At 45.7% G+C, this 13,434-nt stretch overlaps 1 protein-coding gene across 1 annotated transcript; it reads right to left on the bottom strand.

The window, feature by feature from the left end:
* Window positions 1–1,168: 1,168 nt before the first annotated feature.
* Window positions 1,169–2,670, bottom strand: LOC114297476 (putative aquaporin TIP5-1). The gene is made up of 3 exons (XM_082881750.1): window positions 2,547–2,670; window positions 2,192–2,442; window positions 1,169–1,540 (listed from the first exon to the last, which is right to left on the bottom strand). Exons 1-3 carry the CDS (start codon window positions 2,668–2,670, stop codon window positions 1,169–1,171), a joined length of 747 nt encoding a protein of 248 aa, XP_082737876.1.
* Window positions 2,671–13,434: the final 10,764 nt, after the last annotated feature.

Genomic DNA, 13,434 nt, shown 5'->3' with positions numbered 1-13,434 from the left:
TTGGCTCAGTATATAGGTAGTAGGTTCATGAAATTACTAAATTACCCTTTATATTTTGTTCACTTCCCATGTAAATAGAGAGGGACAAAATAGTAAATTTATAGGTGAATTCAATTATATGAGCGTGCTGATGGTCCTTCAATAATGGTCTGATTTGTACTCATTTCTTAATAAATTAATAACGTGTAATAAATGAGAAAAAAAATTGATAATATTTTATAAGGTTTACGATATGATTTGTATTTTAATCTATTAAACTTAGTGTATTTATGTTAATTTTTATTAATATGTATTTTTAAAAGTTATTGACTTCAACAAAATTTAAAAACAAAAATTAAAAATGTATTGTACAAGATGTTTGTACAGGCGTAAAAAATGAATTGATATAAAAATTTAATTGACACAAAATAATTGACATAGATTTATTTTAAAATGGAAAAATAATTTGAAAAAAAAAATTTATTCAACAAAAATTACTAAAAAAAATTAATTCAAAAAAAAACAATCTTTAATTTCAGTATTTTAAATATAGTTTGGTTATTACTGTTGATAAAAAATACGGATATTGATATAAGAGTTGTGTACACTCAAAATAAATTATTGATTGAATTAAATTTTGAAAACTATTTTGAAAACACATTACCAAACAAATTTTTTTATTTCACATGTCACATCAAACTTTCAAAACATAATTCAAAATACATATTCAAAACACATTTCAACACTCTATTTAAAAACCATAACCAAATAAATTTTCTACACTCAAATCATAATTCCGCAACACACAAACTCAAAATACAACTCATATTCTCAAATCACATTTACAAAACTCTATCAAACGCTACCGTAGACTTGCATTATGATTAGAAAAGGCAAAATAGGGTGTATCACATGCATTTAAATTTGTGAAAAATTAATCATCTGTTCATACTTCTCACTAACAATTCAAACCGTTCATACAAACCCCAAACTGCAAACAGTAACAAGTACTGATCATTGCGAAAACATAAAATTTTTATAAAAAAATCAATTATTTATTAGCTACTACAATGAAAGTCAAAAAACAACTTTGTTTTCAAAGTTATATATCAAATCATCAAAAATCAAAAGGTTACAAACACCCCCCTCCCAACCCAAAAAAGAAAAACAATAACTTCCCTATATTTATTTAAACCCCAAGTCCATCTGCAATGCCGGGTACTTGCACCGGGAACACTACATAGTCATATAGAATACCAGCAAGTGCAGCACCAATCAAGGGTCCGACCCAATAAACTGCATGGTTCTTGAAACTCCCTCCAACAAGAGCAGATCCGAATGAGTATGCCGGGTTCATTGACCCACCCGTAAATGGCCCTGATGCTAATACATTGGCTCCTACAATGAAGCCGATTGCTAAGGGTCCAATTGCTCCCAACGGACCATGTCTCGGGTCCCCGGCTGTGTACACCGTGTACACCATAGTGAAAGTCATCACACCTTCCAAAATGGATGCTCCAAACCCGGTCATTTCTTGTGGGATTCCATGGACGGGTACATGCTGCAATGCCAATTCTCATTTGCTTAAAAATTTATGGCAATCAAATAAATGGAATTTCAACTGGACCCAAAAATTTATGGCAATCAAATAAAACGGGCCCAAAAAATGGGTCCCGTGGGCCGAACTAGACGAGTCCAGTCTTGATCTCAACTTGAGACAAGCTAGACCCAAAAACAATACTGTAAGAAAACATTCAGATCCTCAACTTTTTTGTTTTTTGTTTTACAAAAAACACTAGAAGAACTATTTTAGAAAGGAAGAAACATGAGTAAACAAAAAAAAAAAATTCAAAAAGCATAATATTCTGGTTCTGTTTGGCTGAGTTTGTTTCTAAAAATCTTTAAAAACTAGTTTGTAAACAATTGGTAACTATAATATAAAAAAAAAAACAATTTAGAAAACAAATTTAAAAATTCAACCAAACATAGCCTCACTATTTTCTATCCATAGATTTTTTGTGCATGCAAAAGTACTACTTTAGAGAACTAATTTCAATAATCAATAAAAATTAAAATAAAAAACCAAAATTGTATATGTTTAAAAAAAAAAAGGCTCAAAATAAAATCAAATTACAAAATTTTGTTATTTTTTGTTTCCGACTACATAAAATAAAAAAGGACAATGATATGAAACAAGTCAAATTCTCCATACTTGTGAGACGGTGGCAACTTTCAACAGAAGACAAGCCAATACAGACCCAACCAACTGCGAAATCCAGTAAAAAATAGCCATAGGAACACTAATATGCCTCCCAACCGCCATCCCAAACGTTACCGCGGGGTTCACATGTCCACCGGAGATATTAGCCGCCGCATAAACCGCCACCGAGAATGCAAACGCACTCGCTACAGCAACTGCTACAAGCGCAGACGGATCTGTAGCAGCATCCGGCATCATCTTCCCTGTCATATCATCAATTGCAACTTAATTTTTATTTAAAAAAAAGTTCCATTAAAGAGAGTGTGATTTTTAAATTGACAAAACCAGAATTCAAGATAGAACTCACTTGAAGCCATGGCAGAGCCAACGGCAGCGAAGACGTAGAGGAAGGTAGAGATCAATTCGGCCAGGTAGGCTCGGAGAGCGTCGGGCTTCACCGTGTGCTCGAGACGGGAAGTTAGAGACGCCATTGCTGGATATGAAGAAGAAGAGACGATTTTCAATGTATTTGGGAATTTGTTTATCTGAGATTCGGATAGTTGGTTGGATTCGGAGAGAGTGTGAGGGTGAGTGTTTTTATATGCGAAGAGAGTTTGATTACAGAGGGTTGTAACGTTTCGGGAGGGATTGAAATTTCAAATCCTAACCGTCAGTCTACGTGGCAGGTTTGGGTTGGCTGGTTTTGGCGCTAGCAGTTTCAACCCGTTAACACAGAGGTTGGGCCCTTGACATTTTATAAGATTTGGGACTGGAATAATACTATATGTATCAATTAATATACTAATTAGTATATTAATAGATGATGTGACATAATTTTAGAAGCTTTTGATATTTATAATTTGTATAATAAGTAGGGTCAATATTAATGACTTAATATTAGTTGGTACACTAGTGTGTACATTAATTAATGCATGTAGCATATGTTTTGAAGTTATTGGGATCAAATACCACATAAAAAACTTCACAATTTGGGTTTTCTTTTTCTTTATAAGGAAACATCTTTTGTCATATTTCTTTTAAAAATTACAGAATTATGCATTATGCAGAGTTTCAAATTTTCTTTCCCTTGCCTTTCATATCTTTTGGGCTGTGTTTAATCTATGGATTTGAGGGAAATTTGGAAAAGAAAAGGAAAAAGTAATTGAAATGTAAATAAAATATAGTTACATTTTCCTTACAAATTCCTTTCTCTTTCTCTTTTCAAATTCTTTTTCAAATTTATAAACCAAACACAATCTTAATTCAATTTTATGAGGAAATATTTATTTTTTTCTTCTGTATGGTATTCTAGACAACTGAACGAAGCCAAATCTGAAGTTGGTTTTTCACAAGGACTGCACAAGAGATTGAGAAACTACTCCAAAATCGGTTTTGAGATCATGTGGTGGTTTTTATCTCGTGTGGATGCCTAACAAGCACCAGCTCTGTTATAACTTTCAGATTTTCTGATTTCAAAATCTTTTACCCAAATTTAAATATAATAAAAAGAGACATTTGACAGATCCTTCTGGTCTCTCTCTCCTTTGCATGCACATGCAAGGTATATTTTGATTGAATCTGTTTTGCATTTTAAATAACATTTTAGTAATAAAAATATTATCATTTCCTATTTGTTCTCATTAATTGGTGAATCACCTGAGAGGAAGAATTATGAGCCGGTAACTTTGGATTTGCCCGGAGTTGGGGCTGCTCGGAGATGGACCGAGCCACTTGGATCTGAGTAGGTGATAACCGTGCAACTTACGTTGCTCGGTCGATGGTGCGCACCGTTAGCCCGGTCGACAAGCTTGTGCCAGAAGCCCGACTGGATGGCCTTTGGTTGACCGGTACGACCAGTCTGAAGGTCGGTTCCGCTGGAATGCTGCTGAGCATGGCTGGAAAGGATCTCGGTTCTTGGAGCAATTGGGCATGGAACACAGCATGGCCGTCGACAGCCGAGAAGATTCAGCCCGGCTGCCGAGCTCCCAGTAGAGTGGGCTGGCAGTCGGGTTAGGTGATGTTCAGCAAGATTTGTGCTGACAGATAGGATAGCAGAACCACGTGTCGAGAGATCACTAGAAGTAGATTTGGGGCACAGAAAGTATATAAGCAAGTCTGTGCCCCCCATGCTGAGGAGACGAACATTTGGTAAGAGAAATACTTACACTCCATTCACTTCTCATTCTCTCTATCTTCGGGTGTGTGCTAACTTGATCGTCGGAGGGGTTTTCCGGCCATACACCGCCGGGTAGCTCACCGTTGTTATGCATGCAGGTGATCGGATAGAAACGGAGCTCGGAAGCAAAGAGTGCGAGCTCGCCTGGATATTTGCCCCCCGCACAATTGGCGCCGTCTGTGGGAAGTCGATAGACAAAACCTTGTCTTCCAGGCTCATCTGATCGCCATCCATAACGAACATCGAGGAGATTCCGCTGTCCGCCGTCGACGGAGTTACCCCAGAGTCGGGCAGACGGAGAGAAGGACATTCCACCATCATTCCACCGATGGCGGACCTGGAGATTTCTCCAGGAGGACATTCAAGAGATGCGCGGGATAAGTGCAGAAGAAGTTATGGTCATTCACGGAGCCTAGACGGTCATCGGCGGCGGAGAGAATCACATGCCCGATGTCTGGAACACAAGTTAAGGGACCAAGACGCCGTCATCCGGCGGATGGCAGCGGAGATGGAGGAGCTGAAGCGGCATGTCAAAGGAAAGGGTGTAGCTGGAGAGGGAGACCACAGTGAGCGCACCCAACCTTGCCATTCAAGCAGTCAGAGCCAGCGGCGTACACCGTCCATCTCAATCACCAGAAGTTACAAGGTTGGAGATTCCGACGCACACGAAGAGAAATCCAGCGCGCAAGATAGTACCTACCGACCCTCACGTCCAACGACGACGTTGAGATATTCTTATTCTGCTCATTCAGAGGATTTGCGGGAAGTTTTGAAGGAACAGGCTCGCCGGCGGGAGGCTCAAAGGGTGCCGGCGTTCCAGCGGCTATCCTATGGGGTTCACTAGTGAGGAGGTCAGAATGCCTCTACCCCGCCTAGCTGCGCCTCTCTTTGTAGATACAGACTTGGCAAGGCTGAGTGCCACTCCATTTTCCGTGGATATCGAGACCGCACCGCTTCCGGCGGGCTTCCACCAGCCAAAGTTCACGCTCTGTGACGGAAAAACCGACCCGTATATGCATGTAAGTCATTTCTGACAGGTCATGGCCGGACATAGGCGGAATGACCCTCTTATGTGCTTGATCTTCCCGTCGAGTTTGGGCGAGCTGGGTTTGAAATGGTTCGAGAGGCTGCCGGAGGGGAGCATTGAAAGGTGGCAGTAGTTGTCCGAAGCCTTTGTGACGCGCTTCAAAACCAATACCAAAACACCAAAGGAAGTTGATCACCTCCTGAGTGTCAAGATGGAACCGAGCGACACATTGAAGGCATACAACTCCAGATATTGGAAGACCTTCAACCGGTCGAACATAGACTGCGGGACTCGCTTACTATGCACCAGCCGACATCCATGGGCCAGCTAATGTAGCGCATCAATGAGCACATCCGAGTGGAGGATGATGCGTTAACATCTACCGTGAAGGCAACACCGGTAGCAACAGACAAGCGGTCAACTGGCAAAGTGCACACGGTCGGGCAGGAGTCCGGCCGATCCAGCGACCGCGCTGAGGAATCGGACCGTGGCACTAATCGCAAGAACCGCGGTAGGGGACGTCGAAATGATCGGGATGACTACCCCCGGGATGATGTAGCCGATGCTAACAGAAGGTTGAAAGCAAGGACAGGCATCACCACGGTCTTTAAGATTCCAATCTATCGCATACTTAGTGAAATCCGTGATGAGGAGTATGTCTGGTTTCCTACTAAGTTAGGCGACGGACAGAAGGGCTTCAATCCGCGGTACCGTTGCACGTTTCACCGGGAGTGATGCCATTGGACAGAGGATTGTTTGCCTTAGAGGCAACACTTGGAAGAGCTAGTCGCAGCCGGACACTTGGACCTTTACATTGATGGCGGCATGAAGGCCAATCAAGCTCCGGTTGATCCGCGGGGACCGGATGACCGAGATGCGCCTCCTCAAGGGGTTATTAATGTCATCCACGGCATAGTAGAACCGGCGCGTGTATGCGAGCTCCGAGGAATGATCAAGAAGGCGTTCTGAGGGAAGTTTTGTCGGTTCAGCCTGCAATCAAAAAGGGGAAGACCGAAGAGAAAGATGTGATTAGTTTCTCCTCAAGAGACCTAGAGCGCATTCAGACGCTGCACAACGATGCCCTAGTGGTAACACTCCGCGTCAAAGAATTCGATGTCAAACGGATCTTGATCGATCAGGGAAGCTCGGTCGAGATCATGTACTACGACGCTTTTAAGCAGCTCAAGCACCGGGATACAGATTTGGCCCCGGTAACTTCGCCACTGGTTGGTTTCAATTCACAACCGGAGTGGCCTTTGGGAAAGATTATCCTACCGGTCAAAGCGGGATCCGTTGTCAAACAAGTGGAGTTCTGGGTGTTGCAAGTGCCATCCACTTATAATTTGATCCTTGGAAGAGGATGGCTTCACGCTATTCAAGCCATAGTGTTTACCTATCACCAGGTGATGAGATTTCCCTCGGTTATGGGGGTAATCGAGGAGATTTGGGGCGATCAAGTCATGTCGAAGCAATGCTTCGTGGCGGTCAACGGGAGCCCAGCTGCCAAAGGCTTTGTTCAAATGATTGAGGGACCAGGAGACCGGGGAGTCCTTGACGATGTGGGCACCAAGGCCGAGGACAAAGCTGTCGAGGAATTTGTGGAAGTGCGCATCGATACAGAGCATCCGGACAGGTTCTTCTTGCTTGGCTCAAGCCTTACAGCCCAAGAAAGGACCGACATGGTTGAATTTTTAATGGCCAATATTGACGTCTTCGCATGGTCACCTTATGACATGCCCGGCCTTGATCCAAGTTTTATATGCCATCATCTCAATGTCTTCCCCGGAGCAAAGCCGGTCATTTAGCGCACAAGGAGATCGGCGTTGCATCACGCCGAGGTACTTGCGGAGGAAGTAAAGAACTTGCTTAAGGCGCGAGCAATTCAGGAAGTGTACTACCCTCGATGGATTTCAAACACGGTCGTGGTGCCCAAGAAGAATGGGAAGTGGCGAGTTTGCGTTGACTACAAGATCGTCAACTGAGCTTGTCCAAAAGACAGCTTCCTTCTGCCTAGAATCGACCAACTTGTGGACTTAACGGCTGGACATAACAGGCTCAGTTTCTTGGACGCCTACCGCGGCTACCATCAGATTGCCATGCATGGGCCTGACCGAGAGATCACCTCGTTTACTACACCAAGGGGACTCTTCTACTACCGAGTCATGCCTTTTGGTTTGAAAAACGCCGGGGCAACTTTTCAAAGGATGGTGACCAAGATGTTCGCTCCTCTGTTAGGTCAGACAATGGAGGCTTATATTGATGATATGGTGGTGAAGAGCCGGTATCAAGCAGACCATTTTCCCGATTTGGCCGAGATGTTCGCCATTCTCAAAAAGCACAAGCTACGCCTGAATGCATCTAAGTATGCCTTCGGCGTGGGATCCGAAATTTTTTTGGGTTTCCTAGTCACGAACCGAGGTATCGAAGCAGACCCTACACAAATCCGAGCCGTACAGGAGTTAAAACAGCCTAGCTCGGCTAAGGATGTGCAGCATCTGGCCAGAATGGCCGTTGCGCTTAACTGATTTATAAGCCGGTCATCAGATTGCTGTCGCCCTTTTTTTCAAGCCTTGAAATCAAAGTTCTCATGGGATGAAGAGTGTGACCGGGCTTTGGCCGAGCTCAAGGAGTATTTGTCTTCCGCGCCGTTGTTGGTCACATCGAAACCCGGAGAAGAACTTTACCTTTATCTTGCCGTATTGCAGCATGCAGTCAGTGCAGTGCTTGTCCGGTCAAAAGGAATCAAACATCTACCTATCTTCTACGTCAGCAAAACCTTGCTACCGGTAGAGTCGAGGTACTTGCCGCTGGAAAAACTTGAGTTAGCATTGATGATGGCTTCAAGGAAGTTGGCATACTATTTCCATGCCCATACCATCATCGTTTTGACCGAGTTCCCTCTCAAAGTTTTGTTCGAACGGGCAGACTTTTCCGGTCGGATTCTTAAGTGGGCGGTCGAATTAGGACAGTTTGATGTGAAATTCCAGCTGCGCACAGCCATAAAAGCCCAGACTCTGGCTGATTTCGTTGCTGAATTCTTACCTGGAACTCATCCGGCATGCCCGGTCGATATTGCCATGGCAGATGAAGAAATGAATGCAAGCTCGACCAAAATACCACAGTTAGGCGGCATTGGCGACGCAGAGCTTGCGCGCCCCGCCGAAGCCCCTTCAGTTAATATGTTACTACAACCCGGTGATGCGATGATGGAGTTGGCTGTCACTGACCAACCGGCTTTGTCCGACACCACATCACCACGGAGGGAAGAAATGGAACCACTCAGCCCAGAGCCTGCGGCCGGCATAATACCGCAACTTGGCGATTCGCCTACGGACTTAAGCACTGTGGATCAACCTGCTGAGTCCGGCGCCGAATCACCAAGGGGGGCTGAAGTGGAACCACTCAGCCTGGGACCGGAAGCCGAACAGCCGAGCAACCGTGATCCCATCAACCTTCAAGCTTCTCAAGACCCCTCAGAGTGTTGGAAGCTCTTTATTGGCGAAATGTGGAAGCTTTTTGTTGATGGAGCCTCGAACCGTCACGGTGCCGGGCTGGGTATAGTCCTAATTTCGCCAGACGGACTGACTATTGAACATTCTATCATCCTTGGCTTCCCAGCATCCAACAATGAGGCCGAGTACGAGGCGCTATTGGCCAGTCTCAAGAGCGCGCTTCAGATGCAAGCATCTGAACTAATGGTTTACAGTGATTCTCAGTTGTGGTTAACCAAGTTTCTGGGGTTTACGAGGCAAAGGATGACAGAATGATGGAGTACCATGCTCTGGTCAGAGACCACATCAAGCAATTTCAGGCGATCAGGGTCCAACAGATTGGCCGAGAAGAAAACGGCCGAGCAGATGAGTTGGCCGGCCATGCTTCTATGGTTGACAGCACATCTTCCAACCCTCTTTTGATTGAATTCCTTCCGAGCCCCAGCATTGAGGAAGCCGGGCAGATAGAAGTACTCTGTGCCTAGTTAGGTCCTTCTTGGATGGACCCCATAATCCTCTTTCTCAGAAAACGGACCCTTCCAGCCGACAAGAAAGAAGCGTATAAAGTGCGGGTGAAGTCTGAGTGGTTTTGGCTCTCTCCATCAGGCGCTTTATACAAGAAGTCTTTCACCGGCCCCTACCTGAAGTGTGTGCACCCTAGCAGCGTGGAAGCCTTCCTTTGTGAGATACATGAAGGCATCTGTGGCAGTCATCTAAAGGGCAAGTCCTTGGCCTACCGAGCTATTTTGCAAGGTTACTGGTGGCCGTGCATGCAAGCCGACGCCCAGAAATATGTTCGCAAGTGTGAAAAATGCCAGAAATTTGCCCACCAGATCCACCAGCCGGCCAGGGCACTCCTTCCCCTCACTAGCCCTTGGCCCTTCGCGATGTGGGGGCTAGATATAGTGGGGCTGCTCCCAACAGCACCAGGCAACCGAAAGTTCTTCATCGTGACCACAGACTACTTCACCAAATGGGTTGAAGCGGAGCCTTTGGCAATAATCAAGGAGAAAGACGTGAAGCAGTTTGTCTGGCAGAACGTGGGCACATGGTTTGGCATCCCCAAAATTCTGATCTCTGACAACGGCACCCAGTTCGACGGTCGCCTATTCAGAGGGTTTTGTGAAGATTTGAAAATCGAATTCTACAACTCTACTCCGGCTTACCCGTAGTCCAACGGTCAAGCCGAGGCTTCGAACAAGACCATTCTTGATGGGTTGAAGAAGAGGCTTGAGAAAGCCAAAGGAAAGTGGGTTAAGGAACTCCCCAGTGTCCTTTGGGCATATCGAACAATCCCGCGGCGATCTACCGGAGAAACTCCTTTTGCTTTGGCATATGGCATGGAGGCGGTCATCACTTTAGAAGTTGGTATGCCCACCCTCAGAAGTGAAAGTTTTGAGCCCGAGCTGAACACTGAAGCCATGGCCTTGGAATTGGACCTAGTGGAAGAATGCCGGGAAAGGGCTCTTATCCATGTGGCCGCCTACCAACAAGAGCTTTCAAGGAAATACAACAAATCCGTGCACCCCAGACCGTTCAAAGTGGGTGATTGGGTCTTACGGAAAGTCATGGGAATACCCTGGTGCCAGGCGAAGGCAAACTAGGGGCAAATTGGGAAGGACCCTACAAGATAACCGATCTGGCGGGCAAGGAGGCATATCACTTGGAAGACTTGGATGGTAGAGGAATACCCCGCCCATGGAATGCAGCCAACCTGAAGTTGTATTATTTCTAACTTTTGCCCTCTTTTTTGTGCAAAGAAATTTTTTGCCTTACACTTCATGTAATATTCATTTTTGTCAATATATAGAAATGACTCATCTTTGCCTTGGCATTTTTTGTTCCTTTGAGTTTTGTGTATTCTCGACCGAGATGATTAGTCCGGTTGCAAAGTTGATGTTTTGTTCAATTTATGTATTTTCAACCGAGATGTTCACTCCGGTTGAAAGAGTTGATGTTTTGTTCAGCTTAGGTATTCTTGACCGAGATGTTCGCAGGCTGACTTCCAGCCCGCTTTGAAATAAATGTCTTGAGTAGCGAAGACCTGCTTCTTATAGTTGTCCTCGGCTTCCTTGAAGCCGGCGTTGTTGGCGTCATCACACTCCGTCTCCCTTGACTTCTTGAGCGCATCCAGCTCGGCCTGGAGTTCATCCCTCTTCTTTTTGGCTTCATCAAGCTGGTCGAGCAACCTATTGTTGTCGGCGTTGGCAATTTGCAGAGAAGATTTTGCTCGGCCCAGCTCGGTTTGAAGGCTCTGCACTTGGCCAGCAGTATCATTCGCTTTCTGCCGAAGTCGATGGATTCGCTCCATGACCAAGTGTTGCTTCTGGATGGCCTACAACAAGAAAGTTCGATCAGAGAAGAACCGCGCAAACACTTGTAAAATTTTAGTAGAAGATTGAGATTCTTACCCTAGTCATGGACTTCACGGCTGATTTCACCAACCGGGTGTTAAGGACGTGGTCGCTGCCCACCACGTCGCCCGGCAGCAGAAGTGCTTTTGAAAGGTCGAAGGCGAACAAGTGCTCCTTGTCGCCCTTGACTGAAGCATTAGCCGGGATGTCTTTACCCCGGTGCTTCAACTGCGGTCGCTACGGAGGTGTTGGGTCGACGGTATCGGTGGGTTGCTCGGTAACTAGCTCGGCAGTTGGATCTGCGCGAGGTCTTTTTCCAGCCCGGCGAGTCTCTTGTCTGGCTTGCCCGGCGGCTGGAGACGCCAAGGCAACCACGGGGCCGCTGGATTGACCGGCTGTAGGAGAGTGGGTGGTAATGCTCGGTATCTCGACTGAGGTGGCTGTTAGGAGGTTCTTGATGCGGCTTCGTTTTGCCATCTCTTATTCTTCGGTCAGTCGGTTAGTGGCATGTCCGGTAGAGTTGGGTCCGGAGAAGGTGTTGGAGCACGAAGAAAGTCTGTAACTTTGCTCCAGCGTGGAGCTGAGTATCTATAGGTTAGAGTGTAGCCAAGCAATTCGTTACAATCCCGGTGGCTGTAACGGAGCACGGTTCGGATGGCTTCAATGTTGGGATATTGGTAGTTGGATTGCAAGGCTTGAATTGCTGCAAAAGAAACAGGAAAAATAGTAAGTACAGAATGTTGAAAGTAGGGACTTAACCGAGCAAATTAGCGCGGCTTACATGTGGAACCAAAGTTCTTATTGATGAACTAGCCCGATACGTCGGCTGTTTCATAATTTCCAGACACCCAGAAGAAGTCGTCATCATGTAAGTCCTTGTCCGGGGTGTCGGTCCAAAGAGATCTCTTTGCCCGGTCTTATTTTTAAATAATAGGCCAGGCCGTCACCGGTGTGCCCAAGGGTGTATTGTCGTAGTATCTCGGCTAAACCTAAGTTTGTTCCTAGCCGGTTGTTTAGCTCGTGTACGCCATTGATTATTCGGTAGGTGTTGGTCGAAACCTGGGTGGGTGCTAGCCCGGTGCGGCACAGAAATTCAGTCATCAGAGGGTTGACCGGGAAGCGGCGGCCTCTTTTAATTACTGACAGCATGGTACAGGGGCATTGGTCAAGCCTGCCCCAAGGGGTTGTTTCCATCTCGGCGAGCTCTATGTGGACGTCTGCCGGGATACCGTATTCTTCCCTGAAGGCAGCCAAGGCAGCAGGTGTGTCCACAAGGAAGCGGAATTTCCCCATGTTTGACTGACTAATCTAGCTCGGCTGAGGTGGTTTGGCACAAGCTGGGGATTAATGGCTGCTCGGTCCTTGAGAGCCTCAGGATTGGTCTTTGGTCCCCTTGGACTCTGCAGGAAAACGGAGGGTAATTGTAAGTGGGAGTACGGTCGCGCAAAACGAGCTAGAGTTGAGCTCGGTCGTGGATTGTGTCAAAACCACCTCAGTTGTAACCAAGGAGCTCGGTCGCCCGAGCGAACCAGAGATTAGCCCGGTCGAGCGGCCAAGTCCTTTTTGCTACCCCGGTTTCTCCTAAGGTTGGGACAAACTAAAGATTTGCTCGGTCTGAGTGATTTTTTGGATCGAATGAAGATCTGGAGCCCGGTCCGCCCCAGATCTTCATTGTTCATCAGGGAAATTGAAAAACAGTGAAGAAACTAAGGGGCATTGAAGGTGTTGGGTGGGGGAGGCACTAAACCTACGGATTTGGTGCTATAAAGAAGAAAAATATGAAACGAAAACAGTAATAATAAGGGCTCGGAGAACTTACCAAGAGAGGACAAAGTCTTCTTCTTCGAAGACGAACTCAGCAATGGCAAGCAAGCAAAGGCAGAAGCTCTGGATCGACAAGGAGGAGAGAGAGTCGGTAAGGTTGAAATGAAAGAACGTTCAATATGTTTATAGAGATGAATAAGACTGCCAAAAATTTGGATATAAACGGACGTGATGTTTGGCTGCTCGAGGCCAATCAACCCACGACACGTGTCCCTATTGACGGTGGCGTTAGTACTGAAGAGACATGATGGTGAATCGAGGCATCGACCGGGCAAGTTTTGAAGACAGGCATGTCAAGTAGCCTGGTCACCGTATTGCAAACCGAGGACCGAGGAAGTGTTACCCCCGGTCAGATCTGGTAATCCCGGTCACACTTGTGCGGA

This window comes from Camellia sinensis, chromosome 8 (assembly GCF_055761805.1).
Source record: "Camellia sinensis isolate YWXY chromosome 8, ASM5576180v1, whole genome shotgun sequence".
Classification (NCBI taxonomy): domain Eukaryota; kingdom Viridiplantae; phylum Streptophyta; class Magnoliopsida; order Ericales; family Theaceae; genus Camellia; species Camellia sinensis.
The sequence above is the reverse complement of the archived record's forward strand: the minus strand, read 5'-3'. Positions and strand labels throughout refer to the sequence as shown.